Source organism: Notolepis coatsorum (genome assembly GCF_963971535.1).
Source record: "Notolepis coatsorum genome assembly, contig: SCAFFOLD_247, whole genome shotgun sequence".
Lineage (NCBI taxonomy): Eukaryota > Metazoa > Chordata > Actinopteri > Aulopiformes > Paralepididae > Notolepis > Notolepis coatsorum.
In genome coordinates this window covers 247,751-274,081 of record NW_028169940.1, presented here as the reverse complement: position 1 = coordinate 274,081, position 26,331 = coordinate 247,751, and the positions used below count along the sequence as shown (strand labels likewise).

At 43.5% G+C, this 26,331-nt stretch overlaps 1 protein-coding gene across 1 annotated transcript in view; it reads right to left on the bottom strand.

Annotated features, from left to right (window-relative positions):
- rasal2 (RAS protein activator like 2) overlaps positions 1 to 26,331 on the bottom strand; it is a 202,652-nt gene that overhangs the window by 49,985 nt on the left and 126,336 nt on the right. The window contains exon 6 of the mRNA XM_084339500.1: positions 2,167 to 2,320. Within this exon, the coding sequence (XP_084195626.1) occupies positions 2,167 to 2,320 (154 nt within the window). The remainder of the gene's footprint in view (positions 1 to 2,166; positions 2,321 to 26,331) is intronic.

Below are 26,331 nucleotides of genomic sequence, written 5' to 3'. Positions count from 1 at the left end.
TATGAGAATTAGAGACATAGATCATATTAATATAAGTCCACATAGCTAGGAAACAATGCTAAACACTGAAAAAGGCCATTTATAAGATAGTTCCCCTTTAAGCTAATCAAGCTAGGTACATTAGCCGACTAATGCTTACAACTCTCAGTGAGGGAGGGGCAGTGCCCTACTAGAGCAAACCACGACAACTATGTTGTAATTTTTTTATTTATTGTTTTTATTATCTTTCTTCCCCTCTTTTTCCCGATGTTTCTCCCATGCCACCCTTCCTGGTTGTTGCGTACTTTCCCCTACTGTTGGTCCGGGAGACCGGAGACTGTCACATGCTTTTCCTCCGACGCATGTGCAGCCTGCCGGCAGGCCAACCTGGCCGCGCAGGTTCTCACCGGGGAGAGTGTAGCGTGTGGGAGGCCACACTATCTCTCCTTAGTTCCAACCCTTGCTGAGCAGGCGCCCCGACCAAACTGTAGGGGTCGCTGTCCTCAACACCCAGGACCCACCCTTCAGCTTTCCCACCCTCTGATACAGCCAATTGTATCAGTGTGAGAGGCCAGCCAAGCTGATAGCAACGCCGGGAGCTGGATTCGAACAGGCGAATCCAGTGTCTCCCGGTGTTGGTGACGAACGTAATCTCCGTGCGGCGGCGGGCTGGGCGATATGGCCTAAATATGATATCACGATATTTTCTGACCTTTTGGCGATACACGATACGCATCACGATGTTTTTCTTTTTTTCCCCCAAACAATTCATTATGAGGCTTACCAAGACAGTATTTGAGTTTGCAAGCTAACATTAAAGACAAAATAAAATACCCATGCATTTAGCATTTTTATATTATATATTAGATTTAGATTATTGGATTATTAGATTATATATTGCATATATTTAGCAATGAGATATTATATGATTTAGATACGAAATATGATGAATTGAAAATGGGGGACCCTGATGTAAACAAGACGAAAGTCTTTCTCTGGTCTGCATCCTCCAGTCCACTGTTGACTGTTGTTGTATTGAGCTGTACTGTATTGTACCTATGCTGCAATCTGTTAATAACGTTTATATTCATTCAGTCGGCAAACAGAATCAGTTTGATTGACAGTCGCGTCTGCCAATTACGTCACATCGCTTGCACCCGCCCTGCTGTTCTTAGCACCAATCGGCAAGCGCGTATAAATTTTTTACTTCCGCTATTGGAGAGCTCAATGAAAACAACAATGGCAGCGGTAGCTCGCCGCGGCCGACTTTTACCTTTTAGCTCTGCAGAATGACTAAACGACTGGAGGCATAATGATTTTACTGCAACGGATGTTATAATAAAAGCATTTCCATACATCTGTCTGATTGAAAACGTTATTAACAGACCGCAGAATGGGCACAACGGAGTCAGCACGGGCTGAAATATGAACGGCTAATGCTTGCTATATCTAGGTCGACCTCGGTCGTTGCTATGTAAATACGCTGATGTTATTGAAAGTGTAACTATATAACGTCAATGCCACAAAACGAATGCCTTTGTTATCATAAGTAGTAACTTTTGATGCAGTAGTGTGTGTGTGGGGCGGCGCTGTTCAAAAGTGTCAACGTGTGGACCAGATTGACGCAACACAAGCCTCTTGGGCAAAACATCACGATATCCACGATACGTTTAAAAAGTGTATCGTTAATGAACTGTACCCGATATTTATATAATATCGTCATATCGCCCAGCCCGGCGTGCGCCACCTAATGTTTGTGTTGTTCTAGAACCCTAAAATGATCTAAAATGACCTGTTATTTTTATATAACAGCTGACTAACGCTTTAAGAGTACTTAAAGAGAAGTGAAAAGAAGACAGTTGATTCCAGCTGAAGGTATCAAGTAGGGCTGCTTGATTATGGCAAAAATCACAATTATTTTGATTGATATTGAAATCACGATTATTAAACACTATTACCCATTGATTTGAGAAAAGGCTGCCTTTCTGTCATCTTCTACAAGTTACCAAAGACATTTCAAAACAACTGGAGAAATGCAACCCAACGACTCCCTCCTCCCTCTCAACACCAGATGAAACTACTGTTTGGGCTTGGGCTTTGTGGGGGGGGGGGGGGGTGAAGGAAGGGTGTGCTGCATTTACGACACATGACAAAGACAAAATGAGAGCAACATGGCTTCATTCCTACCTCGAAGCAGAACTCCTGCCCCAGGATGCTGCTGTGGAGGGGCTTGATGTACACCTCCTCCTCCATGCCCAGGTCCAGCGCCTCCACAGCGCTGCCCGGGCTCAGTAGAGACTCATGGGACGTGGACTCCTTGAGCTTGGGCAGCCCCCGCGTTCTGTGAGGAGACATGAAGAAATCATTTAGACATAAGTGAGTTTCTCGTTATTCTCGTTATAAGTGTTATTTCCGCTGTGGTCCTAAAGATGGGATGACGGTGGCGAAGGACACAGATATGGCCACCAGGGGGAGTCTTCTTCAGCACAAGCCCAAGCTGGAGCATCAAGCAGGTCAGCATGTAAACGCCATCATCATCGCTATCCTGAACCGCTCAACTACTTTATCTAGTTGAGCGACAGTGGTTCGGGAGGTAGAGCAGCCGTCTGGTAATCCAGAGGTTACCGGTTCGATTCCCACTCCTTCGATTCCCACTCCTCCCGTCGAAGTGTCCTTGAGCGAGACACTTAACCCCTAACTGCTCCCGATGAGCAGGTCGGCACCTTGCATGGTGTGTGAATGTGTGAGTGAATGGGTAAAAATGTGAGGAACAAATTGTAAAGCACTTTGGATAAAAGCTGCTATATAAATGCAGCCATTTACCATTTTATCTGGGAGGAGCAGCAAAAATACCTACGAGAAACAACCAAAGAGCCAGGTGAAGGAACCCCAGAGCATCTCAGCTGCACATCCTTCGTCCTCCTCCTCTGGGATCTCCTGTTGTTCCCTCCTCAGCTCCTAGCAGCACCAGCCAGCCATGCAACCGCTCATCACAGATCCCCAACAAACACTGGGAAGTTGAATAAGGTCCTAACTGTTCAACGTAGAGTACCTTCCTATGTAGCTTCCCTTTTAGCCTCGCTGACTGGTAAACAAGGTCCCGGCCAATCAAGTCGCCCCCCGGAGACGGTTTCCATAGGGATGCCCCCCCCACTCCCCCATCCTGCAGGAGACGCGATGCTAGGCAGCGGAGAGTGACGCGCACTGGGCCCGGGCTGATGAACGCCCGCTGGACAGGAGTGAATCAGGTCTTTTGGTACACAAGCACGCACCGGATGCGAGTAGGGAGTAAAAGGCGTCGGTTTGGCACAAGTTCAAGGTTATGTTTGATATCAACTAAAGGACACACAATCACACTCCTACTCAGAATTGCCTATACGTCACGGAGCCTTGACACTGTGAATAAACATGAATGTACAGACGCCGTGAAGTGAAATGATTTTAAACCTTTTTTCAACAAATGTTTTGGGAACAATTAATATAATATTATGTATTCAATGTGTTCGAGGGAAAATAATATGAGAATAAGTAGTACCGGTTAGCTTACTTCCATTTCTGACAGTGGAAGACATCCAGTTAGATGTAAACTATGGTCTACTACTCTTTAGACAAATACTTTGCCAGATGACTTCCATCAACCAATGGCAGGCCTTCACCACAAGAAAACACTTTTAGCTGGTAAGACCCCTGGGGGGGGGGGGGGGGGTTGGACATAATGTTGTCTTGGTTTGGGGAGCTCACTCTGAGCCTTTAAGATGATGATACTAACATCACAATACTAACCCACCCCTACACTCAGTCATGGTCCCTGCAATCCACAGACGCTGGTCAGCTCTCCATTCCCTGAACCAGACTGTGGACCTTTGGGGACAGAGCTTTCAGTGTGGCAGCTCCCACCCTCTGGAACTCCCTCCCCACAGAACTCCGCAACACCCCAACTCTGGACTCATTCAAAACACTCCTAAAACCCACCTCTTCAACTCGGCCTTTAACCCCAAATTTACCACTTTGTCTGTTGTGTCTGTCCACTATGTTTGTTACTTTTGTTTTGTTTTTTCCTCCTGTAAAGCGACCTTGGGTCTTTTGAAAGGCGCTATATAAAACCAAGTTATTATTATTATTAACCCTTTAAGATGCTGATACTAACATCACAATACTAACCCTAACCCTTTAATATGCTGATACTAACATCACAATACTCAAGGCCAGAGGACCGGACGGACAACACAAACCACTGGGTGCTCAAGGCATGTGCAGGGCAGCACCGTTTGAACACCTCTTCAACCTCTCCCTGAGGCTGGAGAGGGTGCCCCAGCTCTGGAAGACCTCCTGCATTGTCCCTAGCACCCTCAACGACTACAGGCCAGTCGTTCTGACGTCACACGTCATGAAGACTTTTGAGAGGCTGGTCCTGCAACACCTCAAGCCCCTGGTGCGTGACTCCATCGACCCCCTGCGGTTTGCATACCAGGCAGTAGGCACACATTTGGGTGGAGGACGCCATCATCTACATGCTCCACAGAGCCTACACGCACTTGGAGAAGCCGCAAAGCTCAATGAGAATCATGTTCTTTGACTTCTCCAGAGCCTTTTTATTTTTTATTTATTTATCTTTTTGGAAAATTACAAGTATCATAGCCTACATAACATTGAAGTATCATGACCCTGTACTCCAGAGGATTGCACTTAAAAGCATAACTTAAAACACTTATTTCCAAAGTGGTCCTCGATGGAAAACACAAGACAATAAAAACACAATAACAATAAAAACAATAAAAGCAAACACAATAAAAACACAATACAACAAGACATAAAATAAATTCCGTACCCTGCACTACAATAAGATAATTTATAATCTCCAATCCTACACTTCTTCCCAAAGAAGCACTTGCACTTTTGTTTAAAAAAAGAAAACGCTTTATTTGCTTGATGTGCATAGGCAGGCTGTTCTATAAGGAGATACCAGTGTAATTTTTTTTGTTTCTGGCCGTCTTACTCTTAACACCAGGAACACAGCAGGACATAATGCTGGCTCTTGTGTTACAGTGGTGTTTGGTTCTTCAACACCATCCAGCCTTTACGGCTAGTGGAGACGCTAGTGGAGAAGTTAGCGGAGGAGCTCGCGGTGATGCAGCTGGCGCATGGCTTGGTGGCCTGGATCATGGACCATCTCACCAACAGACCGCAGAACGTCTGTCTTGGAAGGGGATGTGGTGGGGATTGATATGTGGGGTGTTTGGGGGACTGGCTGTTCTAGGCGTTGCACTACTCTTATACCTATTCTTATGTCTGCACTTTATGCATTGTTTTTATTCTGTCAACTGTATGCTAATTGTATACCTATGTTAATTTTGTGCTACTTGCTGCGGGGCACTGCGGTCCATGTGTGAAAGGTGCTACTGTATATAGATAGTTATTATTATTTATTATTATTCAATTGTAAAGAATGTATGCATTGCAATGTCTAAGTCTCGACGACATTGAAAACGAGGGTGACCTCAATTGTCCTTTTCGAGAATAAATAAAGGTTTGAATGAATGAACGACTCACAGCTGAGAAAGTGAGTAGCTAGCAACGGTTCCGAGACTCCGCCCTCCAATGACTTTGACTGAGAGGACTCCAGACAAATCAATGACCGGCTTGCCAGCTGAGCCGGAGAAGACGCTGCGGCGGTTTGAAAGGAGAAGCGGCCTCGCAGCATTATTGTGACACAAGATAAAACTCTACCGCCGCTACATTCTGTCTGAGGGGAGGACAAGAGAACGAGGGCAAAAATCATAACGCGTGGCCTTTTCTTTGTAGTTCTTCCACTGCAAGGACATTCAAGGCCAGAGGTAAAACTATTTGAGTTTGCCAATTTAAAAGTTTTTAAACAGGCTATTGTTATATACAAGACCCTGCATGGTCTGTGCCCGCCCCTCTGAGGGAATTCCTAGAAAGGCAGCCCGATAGAGGAATCAGCACTAGGGCAACCACTAGAGGGGATTGCGAAGTGCCCGGCCGGCAAACCGCCTTGAGTAAAAACATCCTCTCAGTTCAGAGCCGTTTAATCTGAAATTATCTACCTTTGACATAATTTTTTCCATCCTTTAAATTAAATTAAAAAAATGGTTACTCAACAACCAAACCTGTGACCATGTATAGTCTAATAGTGCTGAGAGTGCTGGTCCGGCCTTCGGCTTTTTTTAGTCTAATAGTGCACCTTGACAACAAATCCTATATTACTTGAAAGCACTTTAATACAATACTTCACTGCCTGCCGGTTAGTTTTTATGTTGTGTGTGGGGACTGGGCATGAAAACTAGCATCCTTACTAAATCCGGTGTATTTACACTGCATTTATTTGTAGTGTCCATTCATATGCTCTGTCCCGTCTAAATAAACCAATAAAGTAAAGGCCGGTGCCTCAGTAAACGTCACGTTCAAAATCAGCTTCAGCAGACTTGCTTCTCATTATGACGACACTACCTGAGGTGGGTGAACAACTACAGATATATAGGCCAGTCTTTAATCCGAGTTCACCAAACGGGCATCATTTCAGATGCAAATATAGCCTTCTAAAAGAGTTCGTCAGCACGTGAGCCGCAGAGTCAACCGCCACTGGTTTTCAGGTTGGTGGTACATAGTCATCGACTACCGTCTTTACCTCCTGAAATGTCCACGGCATTGGTGTCTGGTTCAACATCAGCACTGTGTCTCTGAGTGAACCTTAGTCTCTGGCTACAGCTAACCTGACTACAAGTAGGGAGAGAGAGAGACAGAGAGAGATACAGAGAGAGGAGAGAGAGAGACAGAGATAACGAGAGAGAGACAGAGAAGGAGAGAGAGAGACAGAGAGAAGAGAGAAGGAGAGAGATAGAAGGAGAGAGAGACAGAAGGAGAGAGAGAGAGAGAGAGAGAGAGAGAGAGAGAGAGAGAGAGAGAGAGAGAGAGAGAGAGAGAGAGAGAGAGAGAGAGAGAGAGAGAGAGAGAGAGAGAGAGAGAGAGAGAGAGAGAGAGAGAGAGAGAGAGAGAGAGAGAGAGAGAGAGAGAGAGAGAGAGAGAGAGAGAGAGAGAGAGAGAGAGAGAGAGAGAGAGAGAGAGAGAGAGAGAGGAGAGAGAGAGAGAGAGAGGAGAGAGAGAGAGCCAGAGAGATTCTAAATGAAATGATAAAATTCACAAACTCCAAATTCCAATTGGCTATACTAAAACTCCTTAACATTGTCCTTAGCTCCGGGATCTTCCCCAATATTTGGAACTAAGGACTCATAACACCGCTCCACAAAAAGGGAGACAAATCTGACCCAAACAATTACCGTGGGATCTGTGTCAACAGCAACCTTGGAAAAATCCTCTGTATGATCATCAACCACAGACTCATAAATTTCCTCACAAACAACAATACCTTGAGCAAATCACAGATTGGCTTCCTATCAAATCACCGTACAACAGACCACATTCTCACCCTCAGCACCCTAATCGACAACCAAATAAATAAAAATAAAAGCAAAGTATACTCCTGTTTCATTGACTTCCAAAAATCATTTGACTCAATTTGGCACGAGGGTCTGCTGTACAAGCTGCTAGATAGTGGCATTGGAGGGAAAACTTACAACCTCATAAAGTCAATGTACACCAACAACACATGTGCTGTGAGGATTGAGGAAAACCCCAGACTTCTTTCCTCAAAGCCGTGGGTTAGACAGGGGTCCCTCTTCAACATATACATAAATGAACTGGCAAAAACATTGGAACAAACTGCAGCACCTGGCATTCCCCTAGCAAACACAGAAGTAAAATGCCTACTGTTTGCAGATGACCTGGTCCTGCTGTCTCCAACAAAAGAAGGGCTACAGCAGCACCTTGATCTTCTGCACAAATTATCCCAGACATGGGCACTGACAGTAAACCTAACCAAAACTAAAGTTATGATATTCCAAAAAAGGCCCAGCCTACAACAACACAAAGATAAATTCCTCCTAGACAAAATTTCCCTAGAATACACAAAAAACTACACCTATCTATGCCTTAGCATCAGTGCTACAGGGAACTTCAACCAAGCTGTGAACGACCTGAGAGACAAAGCAAGAAGGGCTTTTTATGCCATCAAAAGGAACATCAAGTTAGACATTCCAATCAAAATCTGGCTCAAAATATTAGACTCCGTCATAGAACCGATTTCCCTATATGGTTGTGAAGTCTGGGGCCCACTTGCAAACCAAGACTTCACCAAATGGGACTCTGCATGCAGAATTTTGCAAATCCATTCTCCGCACCCAACGGAAAACACCAAATAATGCATGCAGAGCAGAACTAGGAAGATACACACACATCATCAAAATCCAAAAAAGAGCATTTAAATTTTACAATCACCTAAAAGAAAGTGACCCAGACATAGAGCTGCCGCGATTACCGCATTACCGCGGTATCGCTGTTACATCACGGCCACCGCAGAGTAGGCTGAATATCGCGTCACCGCTGTTTTTTATAATAATAATAATAATTTACCCTCCTCTCGTTGGGCTTGCGGCTCTGCAGATATACCCTACTCGTCTATCGAGGTTCCAAGCGACCCTATTGGGTACCAGAAAAGTCACGTGAAACATTGCAGACCACTGATTGGTCAGAAGAGAGACGCGTCACACGTTTTTACGTCCTGAATGTCAGTTCATCACAACAGCTAATAACGTTAGCTTTAACTCTCCGCCGGAGTGGACTATCATCGCTCTTCAGGAGTACTAAACGAGACATAATGATTTTACTGTCTGCAACGAATGTTATAATAAAAGCCCTTCGTTCTATACACTTGTCTGATTGAAAACTTTATTAACAGACCGCAGAATGGGACAACTCAGAACGCTCTGAGCAAAGAAAGGAACTGAGATATGAATAGAGTATTGCTTGCTATGGTCCGGTAAATACGCTGATGTTATTGAACGCATAACTATATAATGTCAATGCCACAAAACGAATGCCTTTATTATAAAGTAGTAACTTTATAGTAATAATAATAAGAAAGGGTCGGGGGGGGTGCCCGCGACACCGAGTGAACTGCGCATCCGTGTTTCACTTTCAATAACTAATGCGTGTTTGCCGAATCCCAAACAATATTCATGCTGCAAAGTCATCCTCTAAAGATAGACATTTAGACTAGAGGCAGGCTATATGCTATAAAGAGTAGACTACTACTAAAAAAAAAAAATGCATTCAAACTTTTATTTTTATTTTTTGTGTGCGTGCGGTAAAAACCGCGGCGGTAGGAAATATTTTGCAAATTTGTGCGATAAGGAAATAATCAATACCGCGGCAGCTCTACCCAGACACACTCCACAACAAAGCCCTCACCCAGATGGTTCTGGGACTCTGCTCACAAACACAAGCAGAGCCACCAGACAGAAACCACACTGGACTAAACAAAATTATAAGAAAACAAAAAGAAAACTATCTGACACATTGGAAAGAAACAACCCAAAACCAGAGCAAATTGAAATGCTATTTGGCCCTAAACAGAGAGTACACAGTGGCAGAATACCTGAGCACTGTGACTGACCCAAAACTAAGAAGATCCTTGACTAGGTACAGACTCAGCGAGCACAGCCTAGCCATCGAGAAAGGCCGCCATAGGCAGACCTGGCTCCCAAAAGAAGACAGACTATGCACCCACTGCACACAAGAGGTGGAAACCGAGCTCCACTTCTTAACAACCTGCCCACTATACCAAGCCATCAGAGACATATACTTCCCACAAATTGCAAACACCCAAAGAGACTTTGAAAACATGGACAATAACTCAAAACTCCCAAACCTACTGGGAGAAATACAATAATGTGCAAACACAGCAGCAATATTTGTGAGCTGCTGTGACAAGAAAAGGACATCTAACGGAATACAACCACCATAACGACTGTCAACCATACAAGAAATTCCTTCTGTAATGTACTGATTTCTTTAGTTTTCTCTGTTTGATTGTTTTGGCAATGTAAATGTATGTTTCCCATGTCAATAAAGCCCATTTGAATTGAATTGAGAGAGACAGAGAGAGACAGATAGAGAGAGAGATAGGTTTACATATCCACCATAAATAAGGCTGCTATACCTGTATAGATCATATTTAGCTGGACAACCTCAGGGTGGGCTAGCTAGAAAAAGATCGTTTTTGCTAGCTATAAGACTGTTTCTATAGCATATTTAGCTAGGAAACCCCCAGGATAGGTTTACATATCCACCATAAATAAGGCTGCTATACCTGTATAGATCATATTTAGCTGGACAACCTCAGGGTGGGCTTATCTATCAAACTTGGATTTGCTACACAGTCTTTTCCTACACTGAGCCCCAGCCTCAACTTAAATATATATATATATAAAATAATAGTACAGTGAAAAGAGCAAAGCTATTTTCTAAAGAATAATTTTATTTATCTTTATTTTCTTATTTAATTTTTTTTATTATTAGCTAGTTAAACATCCCATCTTTGTTTATCCAGTTGCTATAGCAACATGGACACTGAGACAGCAGCACGGACAGCGGCAGGCATTTTCTTTCCCTGTTTTTTTGAATATCCAGAAGAGATCAAATCAGAGAACGGGAGAATACAGTTCAGACATAGGTTACAACGAGAATACCCAGAGACTCTATATGCTGACCGCTCTAAAAACACTGGTGTTATTACCAACCTGCTCTTCTTCACCGAGCATGTCACTGCATGGCATACAGCCATATCAAAGCACTACGGCTTCGTAATCAAGAAAGGGATCTGCAAGGGAAGACAACTTCAGATCTTTGAGGATGAAGACAAGGACCAAGAGAGAAGGTTCCTGACTGTCAACTTTTACCAAAATGGTACGGTCATGGTGCAAGGTAACGAAGCTGCCCTTGGCTCCTTTGGACTTCCCCACTCTGAAGAAGGGGGCAGCATCTAGAAAGGACACAGGAAGCACTCTGAGCTCTCCCATCACCACAGGCACCCCGACAACAGAGAGCCAGGTATCCCCTATTCCTGGTCATAACAACCAGCACCCAGACCACCACACCGTCAGCCTCCTGAGAGACAGTCTGGCTCTACTAGAGGTGGAGCTCACTGAGCTGAGAGAACAGCAGCTCTCCACCAGCCCCACACCACACCCTGCCCTCCAGCAGTGGAAGCACCAGCTGGAGTCTGCTACACAGGAGCTGAGGGAACAGATCTCCAGCCTGCAGAAGGACAACCGGACCCTCACCACAGAACTTAGGGAAACAAAGGACATCATGAGGCGGGAAATAATGCAGGTGAGAAACGAGATATCAAAGGAAATATCAGCCATCATGGTGAAGCTGATGTCTACCAGTACAGAACAGCCACAACCCCTCACCCCTCCCAACCCTCCCACCACTGAGCCCCCACCACCCAGCGAGGATGCAACCGAGAGAGGCCTTCTAGCCCCCCGGGCCCCCTGCTCCCCCAACCCACCCACCACCGAGCCCCCACCACCCAGTGAGGATGCAGCCGAGAGAGGCTCTCAAGCCCCCCAGGCCCCCTCCTCCCCCAGCATCTCACACCGTCAGCCCACCACCCTGAAAAAGGACACTGAGGTTGCTATCCTAATAGACTCAAATGGCAAGTTCATCCAAGAACAAAAACTTTTCCCCAACACAAAAGTGTCCAAAATCTGGTGCCCCACATTAGAGGATGCACTGCAAATCCTTGCGCACCCCGAGTTTGGCACACCAGGCCATATTATCATCCACACTGGCACCAACAACCTGCGGGAGGAACAGGAAAAGGTTGGTAGTCTGGTCACCAGAGTAGCAGAGAATGCAGCTGTGACCTTCCCAGACTCACGCATCACCATCTCAACCTTGCTACCCCGCAGAGACTTTCACCCCAAGACCATCAATAGGGTGAACGCTGACATCACCAGAGGATGTGCCTCACTCCCAAATGTACACGTTGCACATCATATATATATATAACGCCTGAGCACCTGTACGACCACTCCCACTTAAAAAAGCAGGCAGTGGGCATGTTTACAAAAACACTAAAAGATGTGGCACTGGGCCGTCAAAGCCTCCACCTTACACCAGCCAGAGGACCTCCCAGGGACCCCCAATACGCCTCAGACCCCATCAGGAGCCAAAGACCTCCCAGGAGCCCCCACTATGCCTCAGACCCCATCAGGAGCCAAAGACCTCCCAGGGACCCCCACTACGCCCCAGACCCCACCAGGAGCCAAAGACCTCCCAGGGACCCCCACTACGCCCCAGACCCCACCAGGAGCCAAAGACCTCCCAGGGACCCCCACTACGCCCCAGACCCCACCAGGAGCCAAAGACCTCCCAGGGACCCCCACTACGCCCCAGACCCCACCAGGAGCCAAAGACCTCCCAGGGACCCCCACTACGCCTCAGACCCCACAAGGAGCCAAAGACCTCCCAGACATCCATCCAGACCCAGCGCACCCCACAGACCCCCCGCTTCACCAGAACATCACCAGCTCCAGCAGCACAACCAGACTGGCCCTGGCCCAGGCTACTACCCCTCAACAAACCAGAGACTCTACCAGAACCAAGAGCCTGGCCCTCTGCCCCTTCCCAGCCCACAGCATGAAGAACCACACCAGGCCCCACGCAGCTACGCAGAGGCCCTCCAAGGAAGAATGAACTATGAAGGAATGAGTGAGATTAAACAGCTCCTCCAGTACATCTGCACTAAACTGAACTAGTCTCATAATACACACACACACACACACACACACACACACTACTCGAATCATTTACGCATTACTTAATTAAGACAACCTCTGTTAGTTAAAAAGAAAAGCTAGTTAAAAGCTGAATTAGTATTGATACTTTATATTGCTGAAAGAACATTTTACATATTGTTCAAAATGCATCAGCTCTAACATGTTCTCAATAGCCAAACACACACATTTACAAAATACAGTAAACACCGCATTTTATACAGTTCAATGTTCGTACAGTACCTCTCTTGACAATCCAGTGGTTACCGTTTTATATGCTGTAATATTTTATGTTTTATTTTATGATGATATTTTGTATGTACTTTGATATCTGTTTTGTAATCCATGTCTATGTTTAATATTAATCATTTGCTTTGGCAACATGTAGAAGTACGTCATGCCAATAAAGCCATTTGAATTGAATTGAATTGAATTGAGAGAGAGAGAGAGAAAGAGAAAGAGAAAGAGAGAGAGAGAGAGAGAGAGAGAGAGAGAGAGAGAGAGAGAGAGAGAGAGAGAGAAGAGTAAAGACAGTAAATGCTGTGTACTTTCAGGTGACATAACGCTATTACATTCACACTCTAAATAATTTGGATCAAGAGCAGCTATATTAACTGGCCAAAAAACAGAAGTGTGTTGTTGTTTTTTTCTCTCTAGCACCACTTCCGTCCACAGGGGACGTGGGTGTGTCTTTGTCTCCCGGTGCAGACGTATTGCCACACCGGCTGGATTATGTAAACCCAGATTAAAATGGACAAGAGAGACACAGATCTGCCCTCTCAATCAGTCATGACACAGCAGGATGAGCCGCACACAGGCTGACATTACACTCAAAACCTGCTCTCTCTTCTCCCGCATTAAACACTACTCTGCGGCTTATCCTGCCATGGATCGAGATGCCCATAACAGTAATGAAAAACGCTAACGTCGTCTGTGATTGTATCTGTGGGCGGAAGTCTCTCTCTCCCCCTGTCTGTCTCTCTCTCCCTGTCTCTCTCCCCCTCCCTCCCTGTGTCTCTCTCTCTCTCTCTCTCTCCCTCTCTCTTTTGTATCTCTGTCTCTTTCTCTGTCTCTCCCTCTCCATTCTCTCTCTCTTCCTCTCTATCTCTCTCTCCCTCCCTCTAATCAGATTGCTGGACTGAACGCCATTTGCTCTGGTCACGTCCGTCCGCCCGCCCGCATTAGAGATGGCAACCTGATCCTGCAGTCTGCCCAGGAGGAAGAGGAGAGGAGGAGGAGGAAGAGGATGGACCACTTACTCAGCTCTGACCACTCTGTCTGCAGCCGGCCCTCTGCTGACCATATGATAGGGCTGGCTGGTGCTTCTGAGGCAACACACACACACGTGCACACACACACACACACAAACCAGCACTTAAGAGCCAGACAGACCAACCTCTCCATCTTTGCTTGACGCTGAGCGGCTGAGTGTTGCGGGTGCAGTTACCCAGGACCGCGCGTGCAGTCATTAATAACCCTGGTGTGTGTTGTATTGTATTAGGTGACTCTGCACATTTGCACGAGCCTCGTAAAGCACGTGTGAATTCAACAGTGCTCGCCCGTAGGGCTGTCTTAAATACTTCGAAGCTTCGAGGCTTCGTTCGATGGCACAAGCTTCGAACATTAAAAAAAAAAATCGAAGTTAAAAAAATAAAATCAAAAAAAAATTCTCAATTTTTTTTTTTACTTCGATTTGTGTGTGTGTGCGTGTGCGTGTGTGTGAGAACTACCCATCCCAGTTAGGACAGCCGAATCCCGTCCAATCTTTCGCCGTCGACTAAAGACTCACTTCTTCAACCATTATCTGAAATGATTTAAAAAAAAAAAAAAAAAAAAAACTAACCGTGACTAACCTTACTGTCATGCACTTTTCCTAATAAACTAACCTGTCTGTAACACGCAACACTTTGATAAACATTGTTACTCAGCTGATAGAGTTGTACCCTTCTTGCTGTCTTGTCGTACAGAACTTGTAAGTCGCTTTGGATAAAAGCGTCAGCTAAATGACTAAATGTAAGTGTGTGTGTGTTTGTGTGTGTGTGTGTGTGTGTGTGTGTGTGTGTGTGTGTGTGTGTGTGCATGGGGCCATTGGGTGGGGCCGGGGGACAAATACACTGGAGGAAAGTAACCCAGCTCAGCACTGCCCAAATTATATCATCACTATTGCCTGTTTGAAGGATATCATCCTCAAATACATACACCTACATGCCTTGTAGAATTCCACACATAAGAAAGAAAGATACTGGGATGAATAAACAAAATAGGAAATAAAATTTAGATAAGGTGCTACTTAAGGTGCTACTGAGATGTTTTGGTGAGTTCTTTGTTTTTTTATGGAAGTTGCCCTTCTTAAAAATGCATGAACATTCACTGATAATTGGTCTGTAGTGGAGTCTACAAGGTCTACATTGCCGGACCATGTAGAATCCGGACCTTGTAGACTGACATAATTCTGTGCATAGTTTAGTCTACACAGGCCATATTTCAAATAATCAAAATCTTACTTCATTCATCTTAAACATTCTTGATTTGGGGGATTGGTAGTTCCCATGAAATCTGAAGTTGTTCAAACGACAACAGCGATCCACCTTGAATTAAATCACACAGCCGAGTGAAACCTTGTTGGCTCAGTCACGAAAGGGGCTACTTAATTAATTAATCCAACCCACTTTATTTATAGAGCACATTTAAAAACAACAAAGTTTATGAAAGTGCTGTACAAGTCACACAACATAAGATAAAAAAAAAATAAAAAAAAAAAAAAATCGAAGCTTTGAATTAAAATCGAAGCTCGGCCCCGAAGCTTCGATTGCCAAAAAAAGCTTCGAAGGTCAGCCCTACTCGCCCGTTAACATTAATGACTGTTGGTATGAAGTGATTCAGCACATCGACGGTAGCGTTGTGAAATAGCAGTTACCGACACAATCAGGGTAGACAAAGATCGGTCTGAATTCAACAATACAACTTCACAAAACATCTTGTGGAAATTGGATCCCTTATCAAAATTCTTAATCTAACTAAAATAACTAATAATATATGATCACTATTTTGACATGAGAAATGCCTGCCAGCACCTTATACAGAATATACAGATATATAAAAAAAAATAAACACAAAAGTCTAACTAAATCTTTATTACATATTTGAAAAGGAGTGGGAATTAGTATACACTTATTTAATCCCACCCCTTTTTACTCAAATCATACTTTATAACTAGGGGTGTAACGATTCGACCTCACAACGATTAGATTAGATTACGATTCTTCAGGCAACGATTCAATGCATCATGAAATCTCTTCATTTGACCACGATTCAATTCGATTAATTTTCGATAAATCTTCCATCAGTTAATTCCCCAAAAAAAATTTAATACACAAATGTGGCTGGGGGAACTGATTCACTCAGCATGAATGGACTATAGGTCAATAAAAACAATACAATACATGTTTTTAAATTTTTTAAATTTTGATTAATTTCGATTATAATCAATTCTAACATACCGTAATTCCTCTAATAGTAACCCCAGCTTGTATTTGTTTCAACTGTAGCGGGTACCAGGCTTGTATTAGGAGGAGGCCTGTATAAGAGGGAGGCCTATATTTCAAATTTTCAAACGGATCATAATGAATAAATCAACATTTTGTGTCAGTTTGAACCCAGTAAAATGTACTGGGTTCATTTATTGAAACCAAGTACTGTATGAAATAGTAAACAGTGCAATTACAGGTGGTCACTGGTCATTTCAACGTTTTCAAAGTGAAATCAAGTAACTAGCTCAGTATGCAGCTCAGTATATTAGTAACCCGGCTTGTATTAGGAGGCCGGCTTATAATTGCTTAGCTCAAGAGCGCACCCGGCCATTAATAGAGACCCGGCTTGTATTTGAGACCCGGTTACTATTAGAGGAATTACGGTAATATTCAAATCGATGCATCGAATCGAACACATTAGAATTGATGCATTTCGATTAATCGATGCATCGTTACACCCCTATTTATAACTATATATAATTTATAACTACCTGCTCTCTTTATGGTCAGACTTATAATGAAAACAAATTTAAAATTAACTTTTTGAATAATTCCTTATTGTTTGCCAAAACTGTATAGTTCCTCTAGCCATTTTACATACATACATACATACATACATACATACATACATACATACATACATACATACATACATACATACATACATACATACATACATACATACATACATACATACATACATACATACATACATACATACATACATACATACATACATACATACATACATACATACATACATACATACATACATACATACATACATACATACATACATACATACATACATACATACATACATACATACATACATACATACATACATACATACATACATACATACATACATACATACATACATACATACATACATACATACATACATACATACATACATACATACATACATACATACATACATACATACATACATACATACATACATACATACATACATACATACATACATACATACATACATACATACATACATACATACATACATACATACATACATACATACATACATACATACATACATACATACATACATACATACATACATACATACATACATACATACATACATACATACATACATACATACATACATACATACATACATACATACATACATACATACATACATACATACATACAGCCAGATATCAAACCCCTTCTTCATCTCTGTACCTCTGGAAAACCATTTGACTATATTTTATTTTAAACTGTCTATGTTTTGACATTGCTTTAACTCCACAGTCAGACCGTTTCATAATAAAAAAAATAGACATAATTGTCTACAATGTGAAAAACAAAACGTAACGGTTCCATGGGATCAACAACAATGAATGGAAGTGGACAGTGCCGGTTAGCCTTCGGGAGAGGTGTTAGTTGGACAATGCCTAGGCTAACCGGCACTGTCCGTGTCCATTCATTGTGCTAAGCTAGGCTAACGTTCAGCCAGATAGCTTTCTACTGAACGCACAGAGAAGAAACTGGTAAAAAAAATATATATATATATATTCTATTCTACTATTTTATTGCACTGCACTATTTTACTCTGTCTATTTTATCTTACTCTTTTCATCATTGTCTATTTAAAACTGAATCAAACCATAAACAAGGTGGCCTGTTGGGATGTTAGATCCTAATGTGAAAAACTGTGATTTTATATGTCTGCACTTTATGTGCTCATTTTATGCCTGTCTTGTTTCTGTTGTGAAGCACTTTGAGCTGCAGTTTCTGTATGAAAGGTGCTATACAAATAAAGTGTATTATTATTATTATTATTATTATTATTATTATTATTATTATTATTATTATTATCTAGGGATGCTCGATATTGGCTTTTTTACAGATACCGATATACCGATATTGTCCAACTCTTAATTTCCGATACCGATATCAACCGATACCGATATATGCAAGGTTCCCCCCCCCCCCAAAAAAAAGGAATAATTTCAGGTAATTAACATTACATATCTCTTGTTGTGGAATTAACACAACATTATCCATACTTTTGACAATAAATAAAATCTGAATTTGTTCTTACTTGCTTGCCTGGGTAAATAAAGGTTATAGAAATGTAAAAAAATAAAATAATAATAAAATAATTTTGAAAACAGATACCGATATTTTCCGATATCACATTTGAATGCCAATATCGGCCGATAATATAGGTAGGCCGATAATATCGGACATCCCTATTATTATCTTATAAGCTAATTTCCCAAAATGTTGGAGTGTTCCTTTAACAATGCGATAGTACTGCGTCATGTCCCCGTAGTATATATAAATATATATATTGTCTCCAACAACATATATATACACAAATATATTTCTTTATATATTTTCTTCATATCGATACTTGCCATCAGTATATTGAAACAATATCGGCGCACAAAATATTGCAATACTATAATATTGATTTTTCCCACCAACCCTAGTTTTCCATAACAGAAGATTCCAACTATCAACCTACACACCAATACGTAGTCGTAGCGACTCCACTGACCATCGACAAACACTCAACATACTGTCCAAAGGCCAAGCAATTGTTCACAAGTGCTCCGTCATTCAAGATCAACAGGTCCCACTCCAAAACGGGCACACATAACCTCAATCTACACAGACCCATAGTACTACACACACGTGCACGCACTCACACACACAAACACAGCCTTACCTGAAGCGTAACGTCCTCCTGAGAAGCGAGGATGTAGCATCCATCAGGCTCTCTGTATCTCTTAATGGTAGTTCGCTAGTGCAGTGTACTGTATGTGTATGTGTGTTTGTGTGTGTGTGTGTGTGTGTAGGGGGTGGGGGGGGGGGGGGGGGGGCAGCAGCTTGCAGCCACCATCCTCCACTGGTTAGCTAACCTCCTGCTGGCTTTAATGCTTTTGAAAAACTCCACTCTCACTCCGACGCCGCACGGGCTGGACCACGCGGCTGCGCGCACACGCACACACACACACACAGTGACAGATGTCAGCCCTCTAAGACCAGTGCGGCACAGCGCACGGCATGTTCCCAGCCCAGCTTGCCATCAGTAATCATCGTCCACAATGCAACAGGGGCCGTGGCGTGGAGCGTGAGGCAGGTGCTAACCTCGCTCCGTTTTTCCCTTAATGGGGATTAACAAAGGCTCACCCAAGACTATCCCGGCACTAATTCTTCCTTTATTAAAGAATACCGATTAGAAACTCTAGTCGGGAAGAGCGTCAAGACATATTTTTTTTATTTTTTTTATCAAGTGTGGTACAGTGTAATCCCAGATACAGAGAGGCTGCTGGGAGATTAACCTCTAACAGCCTGGTGGGCAGACACACAGAGAGGCTGCTGGGAGATTAACCTCTAACAGCCTGATGGGCAGACACACAGAGAGGCTGCTGGGAGATTAACCTCTAACAGCCTGGTGGGCAGACACAGAGAGGCTGCTGGGAGATTAACCTCTAACAGCCTGGTGGGCAGACACACAGAGAGGCTGCTGGGAGATTAACCTCTAACAGCCTGATGGGCAGACACACAGAGAGGCTGCTGGGAGATTAACCTCAATGGGGAGCAGTGGCGAATCCTTATGGAAGCCAACGGAAGCCATGCCTCCCTAATATTAAAATATGAATTAATATCAAATATGAAATATGAAAAAAAAAAAATATATATATAGTTTACATTCTTTTTCATCTGTGTTATAATTTTTATTTTTATTTTTTAAATGTCTCCCTCTTCTCCTTCTCACTCCCTCTAACACACTGTCAGACTCACTGTGCTCACTGCAGCTAGTATAGGAGAGAGGCAGGGGGTAGGTCTCTTTCTCCAGGCTTCCAGCATTATAGAGTCCAAATCCGATCCTAGCCAATCAGATTCGAGCTGACTGCCACACCCTAAAAGTTTAAAACGGGGCTGGGAGGAAGACACTCAGCATATTTTCCCCTCTGCACTCTGAACATTGTATTAACCCGTAACTGTTCCCACGGGCCGAATATTGCCCCGATCCTCGCGAGATTAAATCCACGGGGACCTCTCGGCGTGCCGAAGCTTTTAACTTAAAACGCTGTATTAAGTGAGCCTATTATGGGATCCACGCGAGCTTTCTATCGTGGAAACATCTGGGCGTCCCGCAACTTTTACTCATTCACATGTAGCCCCGAAAATGCTTAGAAAAGGAAAACAGAAAGCGTGGAATAAACTTGCCGAAACGGAAAAGTGTCCCACGGGCGCGCCGTGATTCCGATCCGCGTGAAAATATTCACGGCCATAGAGGAGACCGTGGGACACCTTTTTGCAACAGAATATGTGTCTCGAATTTGCTCCCACGCGGTGCGCAAAATCGTGCAAGGAAAAATCGGACCAAAAATGAACCAATGCTCCAGCAGTATTAATGACCCTGATGTAAACAAGACAAACGTCTTTCTCTGGTCTGCATCCCCTTATACAATTGTGTGTATTGAGCCGTACTGTATTGTACCCATTCTGCAATCTGTTAAATAAATAAAAAGAAAGTTTGACTGGCCGCCGAGCCATACTGTAGTGTACATGGTGACTGCTTGACTTAAAAAAAATAAAAATAAAAATAAATATTAATAAGAATATTTAATAATTTTTTTTTTTATAATTTTTTTTTGGCTTCCCCTGTTATTTTACCCACGCGACGCCACTGATGGGGAGAGATGTATTGAATCCACCTCCACCCCTCTCCACGAGACCCTACAATCCACCTCCACCCCTCTCCACGAGACCCTACAATCCACCTCCACCCCTCTCCACGAGACCCTACAATCCACCTCCACCCCTCTCCACGAGACCCTACAATCCACCTCCACCCCTCTCCACGAGACCCTACAATCCACCTCCACCCCTCTCCACGAGACCCTACAATCAACCTCCACCCCTCTCCACGAGACCCTACAATCCACCTCCACCCCTCTCCACGAGACCCTACAATCCACCTCCACCCCTCTCCACGAGACCCTACAATCCACCTCCACCCCTCTCCACGAGACCCTACAATCCACCTCCACCCCTCTCCACGAGACCCTACAATCCACCTCCACCCCTCTCCACGAGACCCTACAATCCACCTCCACCCCTCTCCACGAGACCCTACAATCCACCTCCACCCCTCTCCACAAGACCCTACAATCCACCTCCACCCCTCTCCACGAGACCCTACAATCCACCTCCACCCCTCTCCACGAGACCCTACAATCCACCTCCACCCCTCCCCTCTCCACGAGACCCTACAATCCACCTCCACCCCTCTCCACGAGACCCTACAACCCTCCTCCACAGGACCCTACACTCAACCTCCATATGCCCCGTCGCTGTGCAGCAACAGCTGGATACAACACAGTGTCCCCTATCAGGGCTGGGAGGTATGTGAAGGTATATGGTCATGGATCCATGCAAAGGTATGGCTTTTTACTACACCATCATCCACAAACCACAATATATAATAATAATAAAATAAAAAGGAATACACATATAATACTGTATATTATTTTAGTTAATCAAAATAAATTCCTTGCAGCAGTATTAAAGAGTTAAAGAAAATAGACCAGTAAATGTCATAAAGTTTAAGTTTAAGACAGGCGGCTGGGTGGCGCAGCGGACATTGCGCTCGTCACCAACACAAGATACACCGGGTTCGAATCCGGCTGTCGGCGTTGCCTCCGGCTTGGGCCGGCCGTCATACTAACTCAATTGGCAGAGTTAGCGGGTGGGAAGTCGAAGGGTGGTAGTCTGGTCGTTGTGAACAGCGACTCCTACAGGTCGGTTGGGGCGCCTGCACAGCAAAGTCAGGAAAATGGCGGGGGCAGTGTGAGCCTCCCACACGTTACTCCTCGCCAAATGAGAGTCCGCGCTGGCAGGTGAAAAGATGTGACATGCTGCCTCCACATGTATCGGAGGGGACATGTGATGCAAGGCTTCTATCCTCCCTACAACCGGCCAGTGGGGGGCATATGCGAGCAACGATCAGGACAGGGGAGGGAGAATTGGCACGAGAGGTCAAATTGGGATGGGGAGAAAATTCACAGAAAAAAAGGAGAAAAAGTAGATAAAAAAAATAAAAATTAAGTTTAAGACATAAAAGGATGTCGTATCGCATTGCAATTTGTGCCGGAAAACTAAAACACACTAAATAGACTGTGTACCCGTCTACACAGAAAATATACAGAAAATATCGTGCAATAATATTTAGGCAGTATTGAGCCAAACCTAAGGTCCTCTAATGCGTGGCAACAAGCTCACTCATTCATCTCCGGGAGGAAGAAGGGAGAAGGAGGTGGAATACAGTAACACTGTCTATGCGTCGCTGTCGGGGTTCTCCATCCGGGCCGGGCCTCTTCCTCTGAGCAGCGCTAATGGACAGGAAGGAGCGCGGTGTCGGAAGGGAAGGGACCTCTTAAAAGGCTGCGCTAAGTACCCAGCGCCACCTCTCTAACCTCTCTGTCGACACGAGGGTCGGATGATCGCGTGGATCCGCGTACGAGCCGTTTACCAGCTGCCACAGGCGCAGACGAGCCAATTACTCCGATAACTCCCACACCGCTGTTGCCTTTACGTCTTAAGTGATACCCGAGGCACGAAGCCATTAACGGTGACCCAGATAGCAGGCAAATAAGGGGATTGATAATAAGATGAAAAAACCAACAAGTTATTTAGCACGTTATGCAACAAGCGGTCAAACTAACATGGGTACAGAAGGAGGGCAGTGCGATGTGGTTATGTACCGTTTCACTAATAACCACAGTGGCTCAGGAGGTAGAGCAGTCGGAATCCAGAGGTTCCCGGTTCGATTCCCGCTCCTCCCGGGCAGTGTGTCAAAGTGTCCTTGAGCAAGACACTTAACCCCTAATTGCTCCCGATGAGTAGGTTGGCACCTTGCATGGTCGCCTCCGCCATCGCTGTGTGAATGTGTGAGTGAATGTGTGAATGTGAGGAACAAATTGTAAAGCGATTTGGATAAAAGCGCTATATAAATGCACCATTTACCATTTAACCATAGAACACTTACACCCAGAGATGGTGTAGGGGTTAAGACCCCATCTCTGGAGCCACATCTGTGCCCATGCTGGCCTGGGATTGAATCCCGCCAGAGGAACCCTCTCTTCCGTCTCAATAAAGAACCTCCTCTCCTGTGTCTCCCTCTCAGCCTTCCTACTGTCTCAGTAAAGAACCTCCTCTCCTGTGTCTCCTTCTCAGTCTTCCTACTGTCTCAGTAAAGAACCTCCTCTCCTGTGTCTCCCTCTCAGCCTTCCTACTGTCTCAGTAAAGAACCTTCTCTCCTGTGTCTCCCCTACTCCGACTCCCTCTCAGCCTCCCTACTGTCTCAATAAAGAACCTCCTCTCCTGTGTCTCCCTCTCAGCCTTCCTACTGTCTCAGTAAAGAACCTTCTCTCCTGTGTCTCCCTCTCAGCCTTCCTACTGTCTCAGTAAAGAACCTTCTCTCCTGTGTCTCCCTCTCAGCCTTCCTACTGTCTCAGTAAAGAACCTTCTCTCCCGTGTCTCCCCTACTCCGACTCCCTCTCAGCCTCCCTACTGTCTCAATAAAGAACCTTCTCTCCCGTGTCTCCCCTACTCTGACTCCCTCTCAGCCTTCCTACTGTCTCAATAAAGAACCGTCTCTCCTGTGTCTCCCCTACTCTGTCTCCATCTCAGCCTTCCTACTGTCTCAATAAAGAACCTTCTCTCATGTGTCTCCCCTACTCTGTCTCCCTCTCAACCTTCTTACCGTCTCAATCAAAACAAATTAAACACAAGTTTAATATGCTATATACAGTATATGAAGTAGACAAAGTTCCACAGTTTAGCTGTTCCTGAATTCATTCTGTAGCATTGGCTATAGCTTAGCTTACCATCAGTGTTTAAACGTTTTCTTGCAGTTGTAAGCTATGCATTTTACTCCAATAGCAGCAACCCATATATATTAGACATCCAAGGATCAATTTGCTTGATACTATCTCCCTCTGCCATGTACTTACTTTTCAATTGTAAATCAAGTACAGAAACTACCCAGTCTTTAACCAGCTATACATGTGCTTATTACAAGAGGAGCCATTGACTCAACAGCTGTTTCAATTGAAAATCACTCACTCTACATTACCGGTAAATGTAAGAAGCAAATTTCTGGATAAAGAGGGGGGATACAGCCTCAGAGGACCATTGAACTTCAAAAAACCTGTGATGAAAACCAACCAGAAAATAATGTGCATCTCCTCTTATGGAGCCACCCTGTGGAATGGGCTAGAGGATGAACAAAAATATTGTGAAAACATAAATCAATTCAAATCTAGACAAAAAAAAAATCAGACCGAAGGGAAGAAGAGCTTTAATTGCATATATATATATATATATATATATATATATATATATATATATAAAAAAAAAAAAAAAAAAAGTATGATACTGTATTGTGCGCTATATCATATCACATTATATAATCATATTATAATTCATTTGTATATTATATTGAACTATATTTGCAGTATATACTATTATATTATGGTACTATATTATATTGTATATATCATGTACTATACTATGTACTATGTATGTAGACTATTATGTACTATATACTATTATATACTGCAGGTATACTATACTGTAAGGTGTACTCTAATGTGTACTATATGTGTGTACTGTAATGTGTACTATATGTATCTACTATGTATGTATGTACATAAAAAAAATAAAAAAATAAAAAAATAAACGTAAGTCTTCAGGGGTAGGGCCCGACAAGCCTAGTGCTTATTGGACAATGCTGCAATAGCAGCTGGTAAAACTTTGGTGATTTATAGAATGACCGATGTTATGTGTCCAAAGCCAGAAATAAAAAATAACTGAACTGAACTGAACTCTGTTGACAGGGAGTGAAATCTTCCATAAACAACTTGTGAGGCGTTTGTTAACGTTGTGGTTAAAAAGGAAAATGATTCACGACTAGGTGGAGAGACATCTGAGCAAGTTTCTTTCACTCTCACAAAACACATTCAGCGATGTTAGACACTGTTCTCACACACACGTCTATCAGCAACTTAAGACTTTTAAAGACTTTTTAATGCCGTGAAAATATAGGCATTCTCTTCTGAATAAATATGTAATATGTCAGTTCAAAATTATCAGTAAGACAAAAATGACAGAAACTGGTTGAGTTAAAGAACATTTGTCTAAAAGTGTTTATTCATGTGAATAAACACATTTTGTCCTGAATGATATCAATCACTACAATAGTCTGAAGCTAGAGTCTGAAAATGTACTTTTTGTCTATCAGGGCTCCTGTAGGCAATGGGCCTAATGTTACTTGTAAGGCTACTGTGGCTTGTTGATCGGCACTTTGGGATTGGTCTCTCCATGTTCAGGAGACTCAGGCGTATACAAGTCTATTGGATCATGTCTCCAGCACCCCCACAGCCGTAGCTACAACCACTTAATGGCAAGGCTCTCATTCACATTCAATCATTTTCTCCCCCCGCTCTCTCTCCCATGATTTCAGAATACCGGAAGTGTTGCGGTGGTCTATATAAAGACAGAATGCCAAGTTCTATGGTGAAAGTAATTTAGACCACAGCTGTATTATTATGGTGCTTCTTTGTTCTTCTTTTAAATAAACATCCCCACCCTAAATGCAAAATGAGAGCCATCTCATTTAGCCAACAGGCAGTATGTTGTCATACTGAATCTAGTCATCCTCCTCTTGTAGGATGGACTGGTGATTGCCTCACTTTTTACAGCTCGTCTATAGCCCAAATATTGGTGGATTTAGACAATTATTTACCTGGCAATATTTCCTACACACAATTTAGTCATATTGTTCCTCGTATTTATTATTTATATTCTGAGTAGGGAATGTGCAAAGGACCGTGCAATGTGAATCACAGCTGCAATGACACTTGTTAACTATCATGAATGAGACTTGCTCTTGAAATACTGGAGATTAAAGGGAGAAATGGCTAAACGAGAACAAAAGGAGGCCTGGAGAGTGTTTACAGATGAGCTAACTAGGCTAGCTTGATACCATGCAGACACTACAGCTATCAAGAGCCCATCACATGAGAGATGACGGTGGTCACTAGGGCCCAAGGTTGAGAACACAATTA